The sequence below is a fragment of the Chelonia mydas genome, chromosome 21, assembly GCF_015237465.2.
Source record: "Chelonia mydas isolate rCheMyd1 chromosome 21, rCheMyd1.pri.v2, whole genome shotgun sequence".
Lineage (NCBI taxonomy): Eukaryota > Metazoa > Chordata > Testudines > Cheloniidae > Chelonia > Chelonia mydas.
Genome location: NC_051261.2, coordinates 3,736,600 through 3,757,941, shown reverse-complemented (window position 1 = coordinate 3,757,941; position 21,342 = coordinate 3,736,600). Strand labels below are relative to the sequence as shown.

General features: G+C 45.0%; 1 protein-coding gene and 2 long non-coding RNA genes across 7 annotated transcripts in view; 1 reads left to right on the top strand and 2 right to left on the bottom strand.

Moving 5' to 3' along the window:
• The window catches only part of LAMB3 (laminin subunit beta 3), a 121,188-nt gene that overhangs the window by 35,779 nt on the left and 64,067 nt on the right, over window positions 1-21,342 (bottom strand). For 3 of the 5 annotated variants that reach the window (XM_043533806.1, XM_043533807.1, XM_043533808.1), the window contains 2 exons: window positions 10,542-10,606; window positions 9,551-9,705 (listed from right to left, as the gene is read on the bottom strand). In XM_043533806.1, the coding sequence (XP_043389741.1) occupies window positions 9,551-9,705; window positions 10,542-10,590 (204 nt within the window). In that variant the 5' untranslated portion in view covers window positions 10,591-10,606. Of the gene's footprint in view, window positions 1-9,550; window positions 9,706-10,541; window positions 10,607-11,459; window positions 13,186-21,342 lie in introns of those variants that run through there. The other 2 variants (XM_037885117.2, XM_037885118.2) reach the window with 2 other exon arrangements.
• On the bottom strand, window positions 1,026-4,629 carry LOC122463510. The gene is made up of 4 exons (XR_006286957.1): window positions 4,519-4,629; window positions 3,129-3,135; window positions 2,744-2,746; window positions 1,026-1,207 (listed from the first exon to the last, which is right to left on the bottom strand). It is a non-coding gene; the product is annotated as an uncharacterized LOC122463510 (long non-coding RNA).
• Window positions 4,522-20,731, top strand: LOC122463509. Its single transcript, XR_006286956.1, has 3 exons — window positions 4,522-4,655; window positions 11,278-11,281; window positions 20,719-20,731. It is a non-coding gene; the product is annotated as an uncharacterized LOC122463509 (long non-coding RNA).

The following is a 21,342-nucleotide window of genomic DNA, read 5'->3' as shown; positions in this document are numbered from 1 at the left end:
CTCTGGGCTCTGTAATGACACCCAAAACCAAGCAACACTCACTCTCACTCCTTATGGAATTTCCCTAGTAACCTGAACAAGAAAAAAGAGTTTTGTTATTCCATACGGAGCTACTGAGTTGAGCTAAGTCATTTGTCTTCTGAGGCTGGTACTGGCTATCAATCATTGCTGTCTGGTAACCTGAGTGAAATCCATTAGGTAGCTTGTGATTGATTCTTTGTTGGCAAGGTGGGACTGGTAAGTTAACTTTTATTAGACCAACTTCTGTTGGTGAGAGAGACAAGCTTTCGAGCTTACACAGAGCTCTTTTTCTTTGTTGGCAATCAAAGCAGAGGCCAGGGACGGAATGGGCCATAGACACTAAACTCCTCTCTGATGCCTAGTCTTTCTCCATCAGTGTCACAACTGAGGCATGCTTTCTGGAATAGTGCAGGAAACTTGCACTACTGCTTCTTGTGCTCCACATAGTTTGTGGATAAGCTGATTCCACTGCTGGACAATAATTCAGACCAAGGTACCACTTAAATCAAGGAATCTGCTTTGCTCGTTCCCAGTGGAACCACCCTTGCCTCGGTGTTGTCTAAAGGTATTTCACTGTGCCTTTCCCCAAATAAATATTCCAATAAGACCGTGGCTCCCGCTGCTGTGACAAGAGTGTTATGCTGCTCTGAGCCTATTTCATTTGGGATCTGATTCATTGTCATATTGAGGGTTTGGCAGTTTAACCAGATGTCACACGAGGACAAGAGCACAATCATGTCAGGAAATGGGTTATACATTCCTCCTGGGAGCTTAATCATCTCTATATATTTTAGCATGACTTCCTTCCTGCTTTCTCACAGTAAACACACAGCTCCACAGTGGAGGATTATCATAGCCATTTCTAATCAAGAAACATGTCTAATGGCAAACACCCATGCGGTCTCTGGGGACAGCATGAAGCCTGTTCGCAGCAAGAACAGACATGTGGTGCATACATTTCTAATCACCTCATGCCAGACCTGATACCCTTCTTCCTAGGGAATAATACTTTACCCCAGGAATGATTCCTGCCATTGGTTTCAAGGATGAAAGTGGGGTGGAATAAATAAACGAAAATCAAGTAAGAACACCCATGAGATTTCCCTTCAAACAGGTATCAAAACTAACCAAGGGCATCATTTCCATTTAAAAGGGAAGCACATTTAAAACAGGCAGAAGGAGATATCTGTTTGTGAAACCTTAACCTGTGGAACACTGTGCAACTGGATGCTAACAAGGCAAAAGTGTGAATAAATCAGGATGAGATTAGCTCCTACAGTAACACTAACTATGATAAACAGAGGCTCACATCTTTGGTTATAAAGAGTAGCTAGATATAATTGAAAAGGCATGTGCAAAACACTAAAGTGGCAGGATATATTCACCCCACGATCTGGGTGTGTAACACTCACATACTTTCCAATAAGTTTCAATAATGAAGGGAGAGGCCACTGTCTATCCACCTTAGGTATTTACATGGGCCCATCACTAGTATCTGAGCAATACCCCTGTGAGGTAGGCCAGGGCTGGGAAGTAAGACAGAGAGGCTAAGTGATGTGCCTAAGGTCTCACAGAAAGTCTGTGGTACAGCAGGGACCTGAACTCAGGTCCTAGGCTCGTGCTCTAACCACCAGGATCATGTTACCTCTCCAACAAGGCCCCTAGTAAGATGCTCATTTCTCATCTCTTATTGCAATAAATTTTCATTTCTACCATAATCTGTAAGTGCCCCTGATTCTCCCGCCTCACTGCCCTGGGGCGACTGTTGGCAGTCCTTGACTAAACAATGCCAAAGGCCTGCTAATGAACTTCGGCCCCTTTCCTGCTCTCTGTTGGAGGTCAGCAGGTAGACATTGCATGACTGGAATCAAAGGTAAAATACCCTGCAAACTGCCAAGGGCACCTGCTGGACAGGTATCTCATAGGTATAAGAAGTGCCTGGGCCTAGTTAGGCAACATTCAGTTCATCAGCCTTTCTGAAAAGCAAACATGTGGGCCCCTGTTTTGCTTGCTTAGAGTCAGTTCAGTCCCCTCAGCAAGACATGATTTAAAATCTGCTAGCACAACAATCTGGAGGAACCATACGGTGCTGTTTATCCGCACACGCCAAAGTATCTTGTTAGGGTGTTAAGCTGATGTATGGTACTCTGCTGTAATTAGTTCATAAAGCAGGGTGCTGTGCTGTCTAGAAGCATATGTAATGGTTAGCTTTTCTGCAGCTCAGCACAGCTAAGGTGAGCATAAACAGAGAACAGGGAAAACCAATAGGAATGCGTTTTCCCATTGTGTGACCCATTCAGGTTGAGATGTATCCTTTGTAGGACGGAAGCAAACACAGTGTGAATCAGTGGAAGAATAAGAAAAGGTTAGCCACTGCAATTCCCATAGCAATGTTTTCTGACAAACCAATCACACAATGCTAGGTTTTTACCCTCAGAAGGACAGAAATAAGAATGCAGTGATGGCTATAGACACCTTCTATGTCCAAGGCATTACAAAGCAATGCCTTAGAACTAACCTTTCCCCAGAGAAGAGCTGAGTTTAATCCTGCTTTGGGTCACAAATGAAAAGGAGCTTGGTGACTCATGGGACTTGGAAAGGGATGCTGAGTCTTTCCCCATGAGGTTGCTCGTTCTAATTTGTCCAAGAGTTATAGTACCATCAGATGGCTGTTTGGTGGCCTCTGGGAAGTGAGCTGTTGGGGTGAGACAGAGGAGCGTACTTTCTACATCCCATTCAGTCCTTGGCTAATTGGGGTTTCTGTGATACAGAAACTGTACTGAGATCTACACTCAGTTCAGATATGCAAGCCTGTATACTTGAGCAGCCATCAGATGGTAACAACAAGATGACCAGCATGGGGATCAGTGGTACATTCCCTTTTACTGATATTCTTCTGTCTATTTGGCAGTAGTCAAAATGTTCCAGTGCTTAGATACTAACATGATAGGTGCTATGAATAAACCAAAGACTGGTGGACGAGGTGCAGCAGCATCTCACCAGATTGCCAATGTAGAGCTCTCATTTGTCATTCAAGGATTCTCCCCTGTATTACAGCCCCTCACCCTGCATTTTGGGGATTAGGTGTATCTCATCACAGATATCACTTCACACCTCCTCACCTGCCATGCCCACATTACACAGTCCTGTTATCACTCCATATCTCAGGATGATAAAGATGCCTTCTCACTCTTCGTGGCCGTTATGTACTGACTGTCCAGTGAGATAATGAAAGAACTATCCTTGACCTTATGCAAACAAGGTTTTAATATTCAAGGTCTTTCATACGATAAACCTCTTGAGAAAGTTAGGGTGGCAGGGTCACCTGTAATCCTCACAGATTAGCTGCCTCGCTGTGGAAAGCTGAGACCCCGCACAGCGCCTCACGAACGTGAAAGCGTAATTTGTTTCGATCAGACTTTGGGTGCATTTCAAAAGGCTTTTGCAATGATGGGCAAGGCACTTGGGGTGCTGCAGTAACCAGCTAACACAGAGCGAGCAGCAAACTCAGAGCTATGGCTAAACCCAGGCTATGCTTTGGGGCCTAGCGTACTCTGTCGCCATTCAGGAAAGTCCCAACGATTCCAACTGGAGCACCGCGAGCCCAGTGCCCCCCCAGCTCTGCCTCTGCTTTCATATCAAAGGATGCAGCAAGGTGCCCGCCGCACTGCCCCAGGCTCCCAAGAATGGGTGATCTCATGATTAAGGGGGAGATTTTCAAAGACAAAAAAGAAACTAGCTAGGCACCTAACTCCCATTCGAAATCACTGGGAATTAGGTACCTACCTGCTATTTGTGTTATAACTCAGAAAGGTCTGAGTTCAACGTCTGCCTCTGCCATTGACTCACCGTGTGACTACAGGCCTGAGACACGTCACAATCTCTCTGTGTCTCATGTACTACTTCCTCTGTGTGACGCTTTGCCCATCCTGTTTAGTTAGACGGCAAGCTCTTTGGGGCAAGGACTGTCTCTCACTATGGGGCCCTGATTTGACTGAGGCCTCTTGCTGCCACCAAATACAAATAACAAATATAAATAAAGGCTATTTGGGGGGGGGGGGGAGCGGGGGGGAATTGAGATTTTGGACTTAATATGGTATGTAGGTTCTGTGACCAGAAAGGGAGAGAACTGAAGACACAGGGAATTTAGGGCAAATATATCATCAACACATGCTGTTGAGCCAAGCTAGCCATTTTTGCTCAGCCAATCTTCACAGGAATACATGACTCTGGGAAAGGATCTAAAGCCTTGTAACAGGGTATGTGGACTCAGGAGCTACCTGAGCCCCCCGTCACTCAAATCCCCCCCAGATTACATGAACTGACCACCCACTGAACCACAGGCAAACATACGTAAAGAACCCACCAGCCCTCCTCCCCTCCCCGCCCACACATGTAGTAAGAATGCAGTAAAATACAGTGGTGGGGAAGGAGACCTGGCTTTGTTGTGATGAGTTGCCAAGGCTGGAAAGGCCCCTCAGGGGACCACCCCGTGACAATGCAGAGTCAATCTGTGGAACCTCTTGCCAGAGGATGTTGTGAAGGCCAAAACTATAACGGGGTTCAAAAAAGAACGAGATAAGTTCATGGAGGATAGGTCCATCAGTGGCTATTAGCCAGGATGGACAGCGATGGTGTCCCTAGCCTCTGTTTGTCAGAAGCTGGGAATGGGCAACAGGGGATGGATCATTTGGTGATCACCTGTTCTATTCATTCCCTCTGGGGCACCTGGCATTGGCCACTGTCAGAAGACAGGATATTGGGCTAGATGGACTTTGGGTCTGAGCCAGTGTCGATGTTCTTATGTTCCTAAGCCTGTTGAGGTCAATGGGACTATTCATGTGCTTAGCCACATGGCTGGATGAGGGCCCTTGTCAACAGGGATGAAATCCGGGTCCTATTGAAAATCGATGGCAAAACTACCATGGATTTCAAGAGGGCCACAATTTCCACCAGGTGTTTGAATCAGAACTGGCTCTGTGCACACAGGCCAAGGAGTGAATGCACCATGGAGACTGCCCTCCCTGCATCACTCACAGAAGTGGTGTCCCAGGTGAGGAGCAGGCATCTAAGTGGGGCTGGGAGAGGGGGAGGGTGTTAGAGAGAGACCTCTTATCTCCGCTAGGATTTTACTTTGTTTTAGCAAACATACAGTAAGAACACACCTTTTTTCCTAGTGAAGACAAGGAAACTGGTAGTTTGGACACGTTGGCAGCTCAAGGCAAACCCTCAGCTACCCCTTAGTCTGTACCACAATTTGCTGACACAAGTTAAAATACGAACTGCTGTCTTCACCAGGAGTTTACCTCATGTTAGTTACCACTTGTTAGCTAACAGGAGTCGAGGACACACCCTTTCCCCCCTGTGAAATACTGTGCTGGATATTTAAATAAATAAACGATATAGGGACCTAATCCAAATCCCAAGCAAGTCAATAGGATTCTTCCCATGGACCTCAATGGCTACTGCATCACACCCTGGTCTCCTTTCACCAACACCAACCTTCCCTTAACAATGATTTGTTTGAATTCATTCTCTCTCGCTTTTACTTCCTCTGTTGACTAAACTCTCCCAAATTCTAAGTATTTTTCCAATGAACTCTGTGTTTTGTCAGATTTCCCTCCTGTCTCGCTTTTCTAAAAGCTATTGACCCTTCTTTGCTATATATGGCATCATCCCTCCTGGATTTTGCTCTATGCCTGAGTTTCAGGCCCTGCCTAGCAGCCAGTGGGTATGAAGTATAAAGGTTAGAGGGAATCACATTCAGAGCACTAGAAGCAGACCGTGGACCAGGGGGTTGGGATAACGCCAGCATCAAGAGATCAACTGGGATTGCAAAAGAGCGCACTTTGGGACAATTCAAACTGGCACCAAAATCAGACAGTACACACTGGCCAGAAGGCAGGCTCAGGAGAGACAGAATGAGAGTAACCCCTCATTACACGACCACTGCTGAGGTTGCAAAACGGATTCTAAATCTGCAGCTATTTGGCATGGAACAAGTCACGTAGCACAGTCTAAAGAGCGTGCAAGGGAATAAAATGGGAATAAATAAAACAAGCTTTTGTACTCAGGGGGAATTCACTGCATAGATTCATCTTAGCTCAGGATACTCTGACTGTAGAGGCATTTCAAGAGGGGAAAGATTAGAGAATAAGGAGTGAATGGAGAGTGGTCCTTCTAGCAAAAGCTGAATAATTCATAACACTCATTGGTCACTACAGTTAAGAAAAAGGAGCAGGAGTGTATTTTAGGTGACAATGAGCCTATCCATTCAGTAAGGGAAAGGATCAAGCATGTGCAGATGCCAGGGAAACAGAATCACAGACACAAAACAGATAGACTCTCCTCTAAACTGTACCTCCACCTCAGTTGTCCCAAACCAAGGGCTTGATTCTACATGGTGCTGGGTGCGTCCTGGCCATCTCTACATTTCCACAGGAGCTAAGGCCACTCAGGGCTTCACGGAATAAGGCCCTAGGGCTGGCTCAGTTTGAACTGCAGTTACAGACAGCAGAGAACTGTACTGTTCAGATTATTGTTATTGTACCACGGGTCTGATTCTGCTCTCTTTTAAACCAGGTGGGATGAGGGAACATAGGGATTGAAATAATAGATTCATAAATGGCCACAAGGGTCATCTAGTTGGAAAAGAATCTCACCCAATAATCTCTGCATCAAGCCCATCTCTTCTGTTTGAACTACAGCATATCTTTCAGAAAGACTGAAAAACTGCAGGCAATGGAAAATGTACCACATCCCTAGATAAGTCAATGTTGTTATACTGGTTTAAGTGAGAGATTAAGCCCATTATATCTACCATATGCAGATCACCAACTTGGGCCCAATTAGCTTAGCTTTTGGAGGATCCTTATTCCCTAGTAGAAAGGACAGGCTTCTCTTGAGCTAAAAAAACACACTGTGTATTCAGGGGGAGGTTTCAAAGGCACAAGGGCAGTTAGATGCCACTGACAGCCAATGAGAGTTGGCCCCTTAACTCCCATTTCTGCTTTTGAACATTTCCCCCTCATTTATTAAAACCAGGGGATTAAATCTCATGACAATAAAGTTTGCAATCTTTGCAAAGCCTTGAATCCCCAAGGCCTCACCCATCTCTGTTTACTTTAAGTCAGTGGTCTCGGATACATGAGGAGAGGCACCATGAGCCCATGCTGTCTCTTCCACAGTAACATCATTGTCCGAGATAGAGTCCAGACAGAAATGCCCACAGCTAACTGCTGCCCCATTCCTTCCCAAAGAAAACGTCCCTTTTACAAGTGCATCTTGTTGGGACTGTCTGCTCAGCTATCTGGCCCTAAGAGCCTCCACCGAGGATGAGCCTCAGACACCAACCTGCATCTGTCAAATGGTAGTTGGGTTTGGTCAGATGAGCATCCATAGCTTAGATGCTCATTCTGGACTTCCCGGGGTCGGTCAGATCTCTCATAAGATTTTAGATACTTCCTGTTCCCTCTGGGCCCCCAAATGCCACGAGAAGAGCACAAGGGTAGGAGGCTTGTATGGGGCTTCACCCTAATACTGTGGAATCAGACTGCAGCCAGCAATGGACAGCTGAGAACATGGCATTTATAATTAATAACCTGGACTGGTGTGAGGTACACACTGCAGCCACTCTGTATTAATGGGAATTGGGAAAAATAAACCCTTGTCTAAGACAAAACCAGAAAAAAATGCACTATTTGTATTGTCCGAGAGTCAAGGTGACAGACAGTAGGGTTTTTTAAGTAAAGAAGTCTGCTTCATTCACAGCAGCAAAGCAATTCGGTGTAAAGGTATAGGGACACACACAAAAACCCATCAGTCCCGCAAAAAGATCTGTTTAAAGCTTTAGATACTGCACCAGGTACAAGTGTTCAGGTCAGAGATTAGGCCAGATTATAGACAAGAGGAGTTCAGATCCAGGCTCTATTATGTCCAAACTATGGAAAGTAGTTGGATAATTTCAGACACCCACAGAAGTGTGTAGATCTTTACACACACAAACATGGTTGCTAACCAGTAACACCCATGCATTTCCTGTCATTTTCCAGAAAATGATGGCAGTATAAATCTGACTCAGTGGAGCTGTAAAAGTAGTGTGCAAAATACTGGCCAATAAAGGTCCATCATTACCTCCCAAGTATCCCTCCTTTATGAGCCACACCTTCTTTCACAGACCTCAATTTCCACGCCTCAGCTAAACCTGCTCCTATCTGCGCTTCCATAGATGGCAGTTATTGAGATTAGAAATCACTACAAGGATCTAGGAAATGGCTGTGCTAAGGAAATTAACCCCACACAGAAACCAGCAACTCACTTGGTTTGGGAGATTGTTAAAAAACCCAAACTTAGTCTAGGTTAGTGAAGTTCTTTGGTCCATCACGGTTGAGCCGAATTCAGCTGAGCTGAGGGAGATATCTTTGAGGTGACCTAGGATAGAGAGCTGACAATCTTTGAGTAAGTCTGAGCTGATTCAGTGCCATGTAAAACCCCAAGGAAACTCAGTGGTTTGAAACTCAGTGGGTTTTCCGTAGTTTCAAGCAGAAACCGTTGCTGCTTAGGACAATTTCTACTTTGAATTTCACTTTGAGCTTTTGGGTTCTAACAAATCCAGAAGTTCAAATATACCTTATATGAATCAAACCCGCTGTACCAGGCCTTGCCTACACACACAAGTTGTACCGCTGTAACTATACTGCGCAGCCAACTCGGCACAACGCCCCTATTTTGGACACAGTTATACCCATATAAAAGTGCTTATCCTGGTCTAGTTCCCATACAGGAAGGGAAGTAAGATATACACGTATAAGACACCCTTTCACCGGGATAGCTGCATCCATCCTAGGGGGTGTACATATCAGTAAAAACATCACACTCCAAACTGAAATGGTTATACCAGTACGAAGACTGTGTGTAGACCAGACTTAAATGGCTGAAAGGGCTGACTCCGCTCTGGCTTTTAGTGGGGAAATGTCACATTCTGTGCTGTCAGCTAGAGTTAGCAGCTAGAGTTGTTTTGGGGGTTTATTATCCCAGCATTTGTCCAGATGGCTGGGGAACTGGCCTCGCTGTACCATTTTTAAAGTGCCCAGGAAATAAAACACTGTTTAGTTCAGGATGCCTCTTAGTGCTAGCTGGACTGTGCTTCACCCTGTTATGAAAGGCCCTCTTTCCCGGCACCTGTCACTGCTCAGAACTTTCCAATGGCAATCACCTCACGGCAGGATTAGAACAGTGGCCTTGGACTTGGGAGACCTGTGCTCAGCTCTCAGCTCTGTCAGACTCCCTGTGTGACTTTGGGCAACTCATAGTCTCTCCGTGCCTCAGATCCCCAGCTTCTAAAACAGGGATATTAGCACTGCCCTGCCTGGGAGGATAAATACATTAAAGAATCTGAGATGCTCGGGCAGCATTTAAGTAGCACCTAAGCTAGACAGAATGCAGCATTGCTCAGAGGGGGGAAAACAGGAGTATAGTTAGCTTCCCTAGGGGATATCTGTGAATGCAGAGATATCTGAATTGAACGTACTTCCTCATACGATGTGCAGTAGGTCTCAGGCTTCACAAGGCCACATGTCGACGAGGCTTTCAAGTGATGGATTCTTCCTACCAGCAGGTCTCCCGCAGGTGGGTAGCAGGCACCATAGGAACAGGAGCCCTGTGCATCCAGGAGTCGTGGCAAAGCTAAAACAACACAAGAACAAGCCTTTAATAATGTTATATGCTATGCCACAAAATCATCATTGCTGGTGGCAGTAACTGGCCTGGCTAAGTGGCATCCTCCGAGGTAAGGGAGAGGAATGAATGGATGAACTACATGAGCCCAAGCTGAGTGTAAAGGCAAGATGAAAACACTCAGCCCAAGTGGTGAAAACTCTGAGTTGTACATAAGGAAAATGGGTTTTAAATAATTGGTCCTTAGTAACAATCCCTCCTTAGAGCTCTCCTTTGCCAAGATGTCTCCAAAAAACTTGACATCGGTTCGGCTGCTGGGGTGCCGAGACCACTGCCTGTCATGCTGACCAGTGGAGTCTCGTCGTTTCCTTGTGCTCTAGCTGTTATCGCTAACTCTTTGGGACAGGTCTGTCTTTTCGTTCTGTGTTTGTACAGCACCTTGCACCGTGAGGTTCTTGGTCCATGACCAGAGCTCCTAGGTGCTAAGGCAATGCAAGTAATAACAGAAAATACATAGTTCATAACCTAACAGCATCTCATGAATCTCAGAGGCAAGTACACTAAAGTTCTAGCCGCTCGTGAAAGACTAAAATCATTTCTCACAGAAGACCCCATGGATCACCCTCTGTACTAATTACCTTTGCAGGAAATGCAGGTAGCATTTACAACCCACTTGACTGTACAACAGTTTTTATAGCAGCTAAGGGTAACGTGGCTCATCCCCTATCCAAATTTCCTGGCCACTTTCACTAAAGCACAGCAAAACCACTACTACACAAGGGCAGATATTAACTGAGGTCTCCTCAAGGCCCCTTGAGAGGCACAGATAGGATGGTAAAGCTTACCCAGGAGAATGAAACACGTCCATACAAGGGGCCGGGGGGGAGATTCCATACTTCTGAGGACTCACCTGAGACAGAATTTGCAGCATGAATGAAACGGTACAGAAAACAACACACTAAAGCACAAATCACCATCTTTTTATCTCCCTCCCTTCCCGTTTTATGACAAGATAACTTCCTTCACTTCAACAGGGTTCAACAAGCGCAAGTGAGAGAGGAGAATCAGCTCTCTGGATTGTCTAGAGTGTATATTTAACATTTAAAACAAATGGACAAGCCCCCGCTTTCATTTTTAACCTTTTAGTATCAATACCTGCTCATGAATGACAGGTGAAAAGCTCTTCAATGAAGTAACTGGCTGTATGTTTGCATCTTTATTTTATTCTCTAAAGTGACCAGTAGGTATAAACAGAACAATTTACCCTGCTAGGATTCTGCCTTCACATCTAACAGCCTGCTTTTTCAGAGGTGCCAAGAACCCGCTGTCTGATGGACTTCAATGCGAGTTGTTTGTGCACAGCACCTCTGAAAATCAGGTCCCAAATACACAGCAAGTAGACACATTTTAACAAATGAATATACTCGAGCAAGGACACTTCTTCACCTGCCTACAGTGTAGTTATGTTTGAAGTCCCACCCTTTGTCGCTTCCTTTTCAGGCTTTATTCCAGTTCAGAACTTACCCTCGTTGCTGGAGGTTCAAAGTCTTCTACAGGTTTTGCAAAGTTTAAAAAGTGCAGCAAAGTACATCCACTATACAAACACTTTCCATTTGTGTAACTTAATCACATAGATGTTCTCGGTGCCTGCAGGAAATGCCTGCCAGCCCTCTGATCTCGACAAGAAATCCCCTCCCTGTGCTGCCATTTTCCCTGTGTAACACACAGCACTGGCAGGGCTCACTGTGCAGTGCTGTACATACCTGGCTCAGGGGCTAGACTTTTCTTTCCTCTTCCCCCGTTATCGAGCAGCTGATATGAATTCTCACCTGAGTCCTCATGGGCTGTCTCCTTTCACTCTCTGCTTTTAAATGCAGCCTCACCTGAGGAAGGAAGTTCCTGTGGGGTGGGTGCAGCAATGATAAAGGGAGGTGATTCAGGAATCTTCAGACGTACACACCCATTTACTGTGTAACTCATTACACACTCCCTAGACAGCATGCACAGCCTGAGACAGAAGTCCTTCTGCACTGTAATGCATGTGAAAAGCCCTACACTTAGCCAGCAAGTGGACTCAGATCTATGAATATACACTTCAGCTTTAGGAACATCTGAGGACAGTGACACAGTTTCACAACTAACGTTCATGTAGATAATTATAATCCAGAATGATTCTGAGCAGCTCAGATGTTTACCTGGAGGGCACATATCCTGACAAGAGTTTGGGGGTTATCATCGTCAGCCCCATTTTACAGATGAGGATTTGAGGCACAGAGAAATTAAGGGCCATGTTTTCAAAGTAGCTCAGTTCCCATTTAGCCACTTAAATAGGTGGCCAGATTTCCAAAGGAGCTCAGCATCTAACACGCCAGGATTAGAACCCAGATCTCCCAAAGCCCAGTCTAGTCCCTCAACCACATCCTTCCCTGTTTTGGATCCAATTCTGATCTCATTTACACCAGATTTAGATGAACAGAGTCACTCCTGATTTACACTGAAACCAGTATCACAGCCTTTGCTTTTCAAATTGCTGTTGAAGGGTGTGGGATAGCACCGAGGCCTCATTTAGTTCTGAGCTGCTCTGATAAAACTGCCCAGTGTCGGGCAAATACTAATTCAATCAGAGCTGGATTGAGACCCACCAACTCATTGCACACAAGAAGCCACCCTGCTGCTTGGAGAGTAGCTGCTTTCAGGCACTGCCTCTGCATGCTGCATTTGAACAGATGCAGAGAGGCAGAAAGCTGTGTGTTGGTTTGCCAATCCCCCAGAGCCATATCATTCTCCCTTCTGACACCCTCCTTTTAGGGTGAGAGCCAAGCCCCATGAATATTGATGGAACTCAGATGAGGCCCTTAACCTCACTGAAACAACCACCCCAATAAACACCTGGTCTCCAGCTGCTAAAGCTGTTGCACCAGAACACTGGCTGTTAAAAAATTATTTTGACTCTTAGATCCAGATCCTCAGCTGGTGTACGCTGGCTTCGCTCCATTGGCTTCGCTGCGGCTATACCTGTTCGCTCGGGCTGAGGATCTTGCCCTTAATGTAGAGAGAACAATGAAGGAGAATCTGTCCCCTAAGGCTACAACATCTGAAACCTTAGCTCAGAGATTTAGGTGTGCCAAGTATGCTGTGTGGGCAGGCAGCAGCCCTGGGCGTGCCTGCATTGGACGGGCTGTTCAGAGGCCGATTAATAATGGTGTAATGCCACATATTCCACTCTGGAATCTTCATCCAGCAAAGCCTCACCCCGCAGCCAGCAGTTCACAGCATGTCAAAACCAAGCGACTAAACATTCCTCCCAGGTGTAAACTCAGCGTCTGAACACTGGCGGCTTTGTGGAACACTGCATGTGGAGCAGCCTCGCCTAGCCATGGGACCAACCCCCAAACTCCAGATCCAAACCCTCCCAAGCAAATCCACCCATGGTAATAACAACACTTTGCACTCATATAACACCTTTCAGCAGGCCCCAGATGATAACAGTGACCTGACAACGTAAAGTACCAACTGTGTCCCTGTGTCTCCTGGTGATAAATGCCCCCACAACCAAGCTGAGACAGAACTTCAGAGCATCGGTACCTAAATAAAAGGAGTACCGTATGTGTCAGGGCCAACACTGACTAATGGACCGAAAGGAGGCTTAGAAACCAGAGACTGGTCCAAACTGTAGAGCTGAACACTGCAAACCTTGAGGAAGACTGCATCCGATCTGACTCCAAATCTGTCACTGCCCCGGAGAACCACTGCATATGATAGAACCAGTCAGGCTGCCCGTGCCTGTGACAAAATGCAGTGCCCCTCATTCTGAATGCCTAGCCCCTATATCAAAAGGTGGTCTTATGGTCAAGGCACTGTACTTGAGACAGGTGGGTTCAACTCCTACCTCTGCCACACACTGCCCGCGTGACCTGTGGCAAGTCACTGAATCTTCTTTTGCCTCAGTTTTCCATCCATGGAATGGGGATAATAGTCTATCACAGGGAGCTTCTGAAAATAAATTCATTAACATTTGAGATGCCAGGGAACCACATATGTCTGAGCACCATTGATATGAAGTACTTTGGGCCTGTTCTGATCTGTTTTGGTGGGAGCTGAATCCGGGCCTTAATCCCCCAGGTAAATTGTGACAGAAGTTATTATTATTATTTGTGTTATCATAGCACCCGAATCCCATTGTGCTAAGCACTGTACAAACACAGAACAAAAAGACAGTCCCTGCCCCAAGGAGCTTGCAATCTAAGTCTTGTAGTCATTTTCCTAGGGGTTTCCTCTAACGGCCCCTTCCAAAGCCAGGTTGGTTACCTCGGTGGCAGCACACTAGACAGCTTGCACAGCACTGCTCGAAAAGGGTCCAAGTGTCCTGTGTGCTCTCCCCATTACATCTGGGGATCCTGAGCATTAGATGCCACATACCAGGGTGATTCACAACCTGATAAGGGGATGCGAAATCCCAGCCTACCATAAAAGGCAGTGTCGCAATTCTGTGGCACAGACAGGGTGGAGCAGAGAAACGTAGACAGACCCAAAAGCAGCTCAAAGTCTATCCAAAAAATGTTTTATTCCACTGTCCACCTTCTGCCCCAGGAGAACACAGACAGGAAGTAAACAAGCACCTGGTTAGTCAGGCTCTACAGGCTGAAGCAGGAGCAAAAGCGAGGAATAGCCTGATTTCAGGAAGGTAGAACATCATCTGCCAGTGTAACAGAACTAGGGTTTCAGGTGTAGGATGGTCCAGGGATGAGAGATCCAACCTGGGAGTCAGGAGAACGGAGTTCAACTCCCTGCTCTACCGCAGACGTGTGCAATGTGGAAGAAGTCACTTACTCGCTGTGCCCTCATCTGTAAAAGGGGAATAACAGGCCTGCCTGTTAAATACTAGTGAAATAAGGTGGGTGAGATGATACCCTTTATTGGACTAACTGCTGTTGGTGAAAGAGACAAGCTTTGTAGCTCGAAAGCTTGGCTCTGTCACCAACAGAGTTGGTCCTATATAAAGATACTACCTCACCTGCCTCGTCCTTCTCATATCCTGGGGCCAACCCTCCTCGCACAACACTGCAAATAATCTTCCATAGCAGGGAATAAAACATATTAAAGACTGGGGGAGCATAAAAGTACCTAAAACAGACAGAATTGCAGCACAGTCGTGCAGTTTTTATTTATTTATTAATTAAGAGGGAGCATCCATGGGCATAGGAGGGGATTGGAGGGACACAACGCCAGACAAGTTTTAAATGTTTTTTTTTTTTATTGTCTACAGCTGCACTCCCGCATGCTGAGGTCCCTTCCGCTCCTGCAAGCTGAGCAGGGTTGGGCCCAGTCAACCCCCAGATAACTGACCTTCAAGGAAAAAATGAGTAGCATCAGGAAGTGGTTTCGGTGATTCAATAGCTAGTGCTCTGTCCTCTTAATCAGCACAGAGACGGTGCCCAAGGGTGGTGCTAGGCTGCTGACAGTGCCCTCTCTGGGGTGCCACACCAAGGTACTGAGTACTCATGGCCACTGACGATCTTATAGCACTTTTCCCATACGCTTGTTGTCCTGCCCTTTGGAGACTTCAATTTTGCCTCCCTAAACTCCCAGTGAAGTTTCATTTGGATTGGAGAGTCTCCTCTTCCTGCCCTAATCCGTGGGGTAGTGTTGCTGCGAGACCAGACAGCTTCTGTATCCCACCTCAGAGGCAGCTCTTCGGAACTGGAAGAGTTCTCCGTCTTGAGAGGCTGCCCACCGAGCAGCAGCTGGTTACAGATAGAGCATCCACGTTCACGTTGCTGCCAATGGGACATCGATTTTAAAAGACTCCACCCATGCTACACTAGCAACAGCCAATAAAGACGCTGCTAGTTTGGGGTCAACCGCAATGTGGAAAGGGCCAAAGTGGCTGGAACATAAATGCTCTACAGCCCCTTGGCTAGGACAACAGAGACAACCGATGGAGCCAGGGGTGAAAGGATCACTCACGCTTCTAAGAGACACACACAACGCTCTTCTTCAGTTAACACTCTCTGCGGTACGTTGCGTACTGGCCACACAATATCACTGCATCCTGCCCAGCCCGGGTGAGAAGAAACAGATGTAGGTGCCACAAGTCCAAATTCTGTGATTAAATCTAGAGCCGGATGTTTATTGGCAAAGTTAGAATCCCTGGCAGCAGAGCCGGCACTGTACCTCCCAAACCAATTGAGTACCAATGCAGCAGAACCCCCGGGCTTGAAGTGGTTTCTGTCATATGCAGGGTTTACAGTTTGGTTCAATGGCTCTCAGCACCCGCACTGTGCAAATGGTTCCAGCACCCCTGCCCTGAGCACACACTCCACAGCTGCAGCCAGCATAAACCCAGGTCCAAATTCACCAACTTCAGTGATGTTACACAAAGGATGAATTTGGCAATGACTTTTTCTTTTTTTTTTTTAAAGTCAGTGGGAGCCAAAATTCATGAGCATGTGGCTACTCCCGGAATGGCTTTGTTTTAATTAATTTATTTTCTCTTTCTGATTCAACTTAAAATTATTATTAGAGACTAGAAGTTTCAAAGAGCGTGAAATAACCCCAAAAGGAATAAACAAGAACTCTAGTTATGTAAGGAAATACTATCTGAGTCCATAGCTTTTGATACAGATCAGAGGTGAAGCCAGTTAAGTTAATACTGGGAAGTCTTGAATGATTGTTTTCCATTATTTTTTGTCTAGTTTCTCTCCAGAGCTCCAGGTGGGACATAAGCTCAGTTGAATGACAAGGGATGAAAGAGCGACACAGCTGGAGAACAGCATTTGGGACTACTTGAAAAAATCTCTTGAAAAAATCTAAAACCTGTTACTGTAGAAAGGATGATGGATATGTAGAATTTATATTAAACCATTTCAAAACGAAAAAACGCTGTAGTTTGATATCATCATCCATCAGGGGACCTCAAAGTGCTTTACAAATGGGGTAACCAGATAGCAAGTGTGAAAAATCTGGACGGGGGTGAGGGATAATAGGTGCCTATATAAGAAAGTCCCAAATATCAGGTCTGTCCCTTATAAAATCAGGACATCTGGTCACCCTATTTACAAATGCTTATTGATCCTCACAAAACTCCTGCCACATAGGCAACCATCATCACAACCATTTTACACATTGGAAAAATGAGGCAGAGAGGTTAAATGATTTTCTCAAGGCCACAAAACAATTCATTGACACAACTGGGACTGGACTCCAGTAGTCCAGATTCCCAGTCTACCCTGCTCTAACTACTAGAGACCACTTCCTTCCCAGAACTGTGACTAGAACCCAGCTATCTTGACTCCCAGCCTGCTCCTTGAAGTACTAGGCAGATGTAAAACACAATCCCACAATCATCAGACCACTGTTTGATGCTGTGACGTGACAGTTTCAGGTACTAGTATCAAAGCTGAGCTGCTAAAAATGAAAAATGTTCCCTTCCCCATCCAACCCACTTCCCTCGGCTTCTCTTCTCATTTTAAATAGAGTGGTCAGGAAACTATTTTTTTTCCCCCCTACAAAAAATGTTGATGAAAACCAAAATTTTCATTTTTTTGTCAAATTTTCTTTGGCATTTCTTGGGTTTTCAGTGTCAGATGATCCTGATTTTCTAACGAAAACCCAATAAATCTCAACAAAAATTGATGGTTTCTATGAAAATATCCATGTTGTCAAAAAAATCAATTCAGCAGAAAATGTTTGACCTGCTCTCATTTTACAGTCTCTTTTCCGCTATCCAGGAGTTCATTCCACAGGGCTGTGCCATATCTGGTTATATAGGCCAATGCCTTTGCTTAGGATTTGATTGCAGGGTGAGTCAGATATTGATAAATAGCCTCAGACAGGAAGCATATTAGGCCTGTTTATTTATTGCTTTGGGCAGACAAGCTCTGAAATGATCCACCCCTCCCAGTTAGCAATGGCTCAGAAGGAACCACCGTTTGACTAGCTGGTCAATGGGAAAATATATTACTAAATATTAGTCAATGGACTATTTTGCAGTGCAGGTAAGTTATAATAGCGAGACCTCCCTAGACAGAAAACAACAAGCTTGGGACTAGAGCTACTGGAAGAATTTCCATTGAAGTTTAAGTTCTAAAATCAAAAGTATTTTTAGTTAAATCTAAAATCAAAACCCCACTTTTTACAATTTTCAAAAAACTGAGATTTTTCAACTTTTTTAAACGAATTAAACAAAATGAAACATTTCCATTTCTTTTTAAATTTTTCATGAAATATCCTTTTTAACCAGCTCAACTTGGGACACAGATTAAACCAGTTCTGGCCCAGTCCACACCCAAACCTTCCCCTAAAAGCAATTTCAAAATGTTTAGGTAACTTTTTGGACCCACTTTTTTTTTCCATTTTCATACCCTTCCAAGCTTCCTGATACCTTCCCTAACATTAAATAGACAATTTTAAATTAACTAGGCAGTCAGCAAAATATTATTCACTACACTCTGTCTAGCATGTAGCTAAAGAAACAAATTAAAATGTGACTGTCATACGTGTCACCTTCAATAAAAATTCAATTAGTTTGCAGTGTGTATAATAAAGCTGGGTGGATTTTTTCAGATTTTTAAATTTAAAACAAAAAATGGGAAAAGATTTTTTGTAGGAAAAAAGGGTGAGTTTTCTCCCTCTTTCCCAAACAGCTGGTAAATACAGTAAATAGTTTATAATCTATGTTCAAAATGTGTCGTTGCAGTCCAGTAGCAGCATACCATATATACCGCCAGTCAGATCTGATGGATAAGGGCATGGAGTAAAGCTGGTTGCAATATTTCTGTTGACATTTTTTTCGTCTTTGACAAAAAATGGCTGTTTGACCAAAATGAAAATTTTCTGCTTTGAAATTTTTCAGTTTCTTGACAAAATCAGAAATTGATTGTTTCTTCAGTTAAAATTGCAGATAAACATTTTCAGGTTTTCTCAAAAACTTAACATTTTTACTTTTGCTTGTTTCAGAGTTTTTATTGCACATATGTAATTCTTTTAAAGATTTGCTGAATTTCTGTTGGTTTTAGTTTTGTTTGCTGATTTTTCTTGAGTTTTCTGAGAAAACTAAAGTTGCATTTTTTGATCTACTGTAGTTTGAGGATCAGTCTTTGAGGAAGGGAAGAGGCAGAAGTTCCACTACTGAATAACTCAGGACTGGCATTAATGAGCATCATGTGAGAACCACATCCTGATTGTCCCCATCCACAAGAAACGGCTGGCCCAATACAGCCCTTCATGGGAGGGTTACAGAGAACAAATGAGGGGATCCAGAGACAAGTTCTGCCTGCCAAACAGCCCAGGAGCCCAAATGAAACTGCAATTGTGAACAGCAGTATGGTTGACAATTGCCCGTTTTCCACTTCTAAAAGCTGATTTGTACACACAAATGTGGGCTTTACACATACAATTCAGGCAGCCACTTTGGAAATCTGGGCCTTGTCTGTGCAATGCTTCCGATCCCATCTTTGCAAAAGGTGGTTTGCTTCGTTCTTTTTGCACCTGTTGCCACTCTCAGAACCACAGACCATGTGCCTTAGCCTGCTACCTGGCTTCCCTACCAGTCCCAGCAACTATATTCTCCAGACACTATTGCCTTTATTATGTAACTTCTACTCCAAGCGGGGAGCCATCAAATTATTTACCTACCTGAACACGTGTTTATTAGAGACAAAGTCCAAATGCATCTGACCCTTGCCCGTATATGGGACATGTGGAACTGGGAGATGTGGCAATGGGCCCTTTTGCTTTAGCAATACAAGGATGAAAACAGTGCTGTGCAATATTTGGGGAAATTTCGCTATCTGGCAGAAAGTGGGCACTTCCATATGTCTGACTGGGTTGGGCTTCTCCTGGAAATGAGATGCAAGATACTTGTCCAAAAACAGTATTTAGCTGAATCGTATTTGAGAATTTCCCTCCAACTGTTAAATAAGCAGGGCCGGATTTCCAATACACACATGCCAGCCCGATTTCTCTCTTTCTGGTCTTGTTGATAAAGCTGTACCAGTTTAACTAAAGGTGGAAGGCTGTATCGATTTAGTGAAAGGTGCACCTTTGTGTGCGGACAAGCTTCCATGAGTTTAAACCTGGCTTGTGTTGGGTTAGTTTTCACGGATGTAAGAGCTTTCAGTGCAAAGTTGCACCTGTTTAACTAAATCGATGCAACTTCACATTTTTAATTAAGCCAGTGCTTAAACTGAGCAGACACTGAGGGTGTGTCCGTCTGACAGCTCACTCTAACATCTGCCCCTGCACAGAGGGACCAACACCTTCGCTTCCTGCAGCACCCTGAAAGGTTCCCGTCCAAGGCCTGGCACAATGCTAGCCTGAGAGCCCTGACAGGATCACAGTGCAACATGGTGTGACTGCAGGCGTAGACGAGCACATGACATCTGATGTACTTGTTGATGTCCCTGTAACAATGCTGATGGCTGGACCACTGACGAAACCAGAGCGACATCACTTGGGCTACACTACAAGCTGTGGAATGTTTACAAACATAAAGGGTCACTAAAGATCAGCGCAAGGAACTCAGCACAAGCCTTGATGGTCAATATAACTTTACGACTCAGGATCATTAATGAAACAACAGATCAGCAGCCAGACCTATGTTCCCGCTGCTCCACCCCTGCTGATGTGTCTGCAGGCATGAGCGACACAATGCACCTGTGGACTTTACTGCAGCAATAAAGATTACACAAGGACACTTTCCTCGCCACACGGGTCTTTGATCGCTGTTAAGGGGCTCCGGCATTTTCCTCTCTGGGACGGAGCGACAGGGTGATAGATCCAACTTTGGCAAGAGAAGGGAGAGAGAAAATTGCACGTTTAGATGATCCGAACAGGTCTGAAGTGTTGAGGCGTGCACTCATACGGAGGATACAGAGGTAGAGATGGGGTAGGGCCCCAGACTGGGACTCTGCCTACACTGTGATTAAAAAAGTCCTGCAGCACTGCATCTTTGCCTGGGGCAGCTGATCCGGGCTGGGGTTGCAGGGGCTATCAGCATACGTGTTCAGGCTCAGGCTGGAGCCCAGGCTCTGAGACGCTCCCCCTCCGGGGTTTCAGAACCCTGAGTCTGAATGTCTACATTGCAATTTTACAGCCAAGCAGCCTGAGCCCCAAAGACCCAAGTCAGCTGGATTTATCCATATGCTCTGTAACAGTTATGTCAGTGTGTCTGGCCCCCAGTGTGTCTAGTCCCTAGATATTGCTAGCTCTAAAAAAATTTAATTAAAAAGTGCATGATTCATATTTATTTAACTCCATTTGCCGCAGGGTAATAAGGCCCCCTGTAAAGAGAGTTACTGTGCTGTTCTTTGCTTGTTATGGTTTTGCAGCTTGGTTTCATAGCTGTTATTCATGGCCTTTAGCACTGGGATTTCCCCCCTTTTCTGTTATTCTTATTTTCTCTCACCCTGAAGTCCAGAGTTCTACAGACTTGCTTTGACAAATCTTTCCCTTCAGACTGGCCGCTCATCAATTCCCAAATCTTTACAGAAGAGAGGAGATCAGTTCATCCTCCTCCTATGTTACAGAGCTCAGAATTCTCCCTGCTCCTAAGTCCATAATAATCATCTTCCCAATTCCCCTTGCTGTTCACTCCTTTTGATGTTCTCCCTGCCACCTAATTAACACCCTGTTAAGTTTCATGCC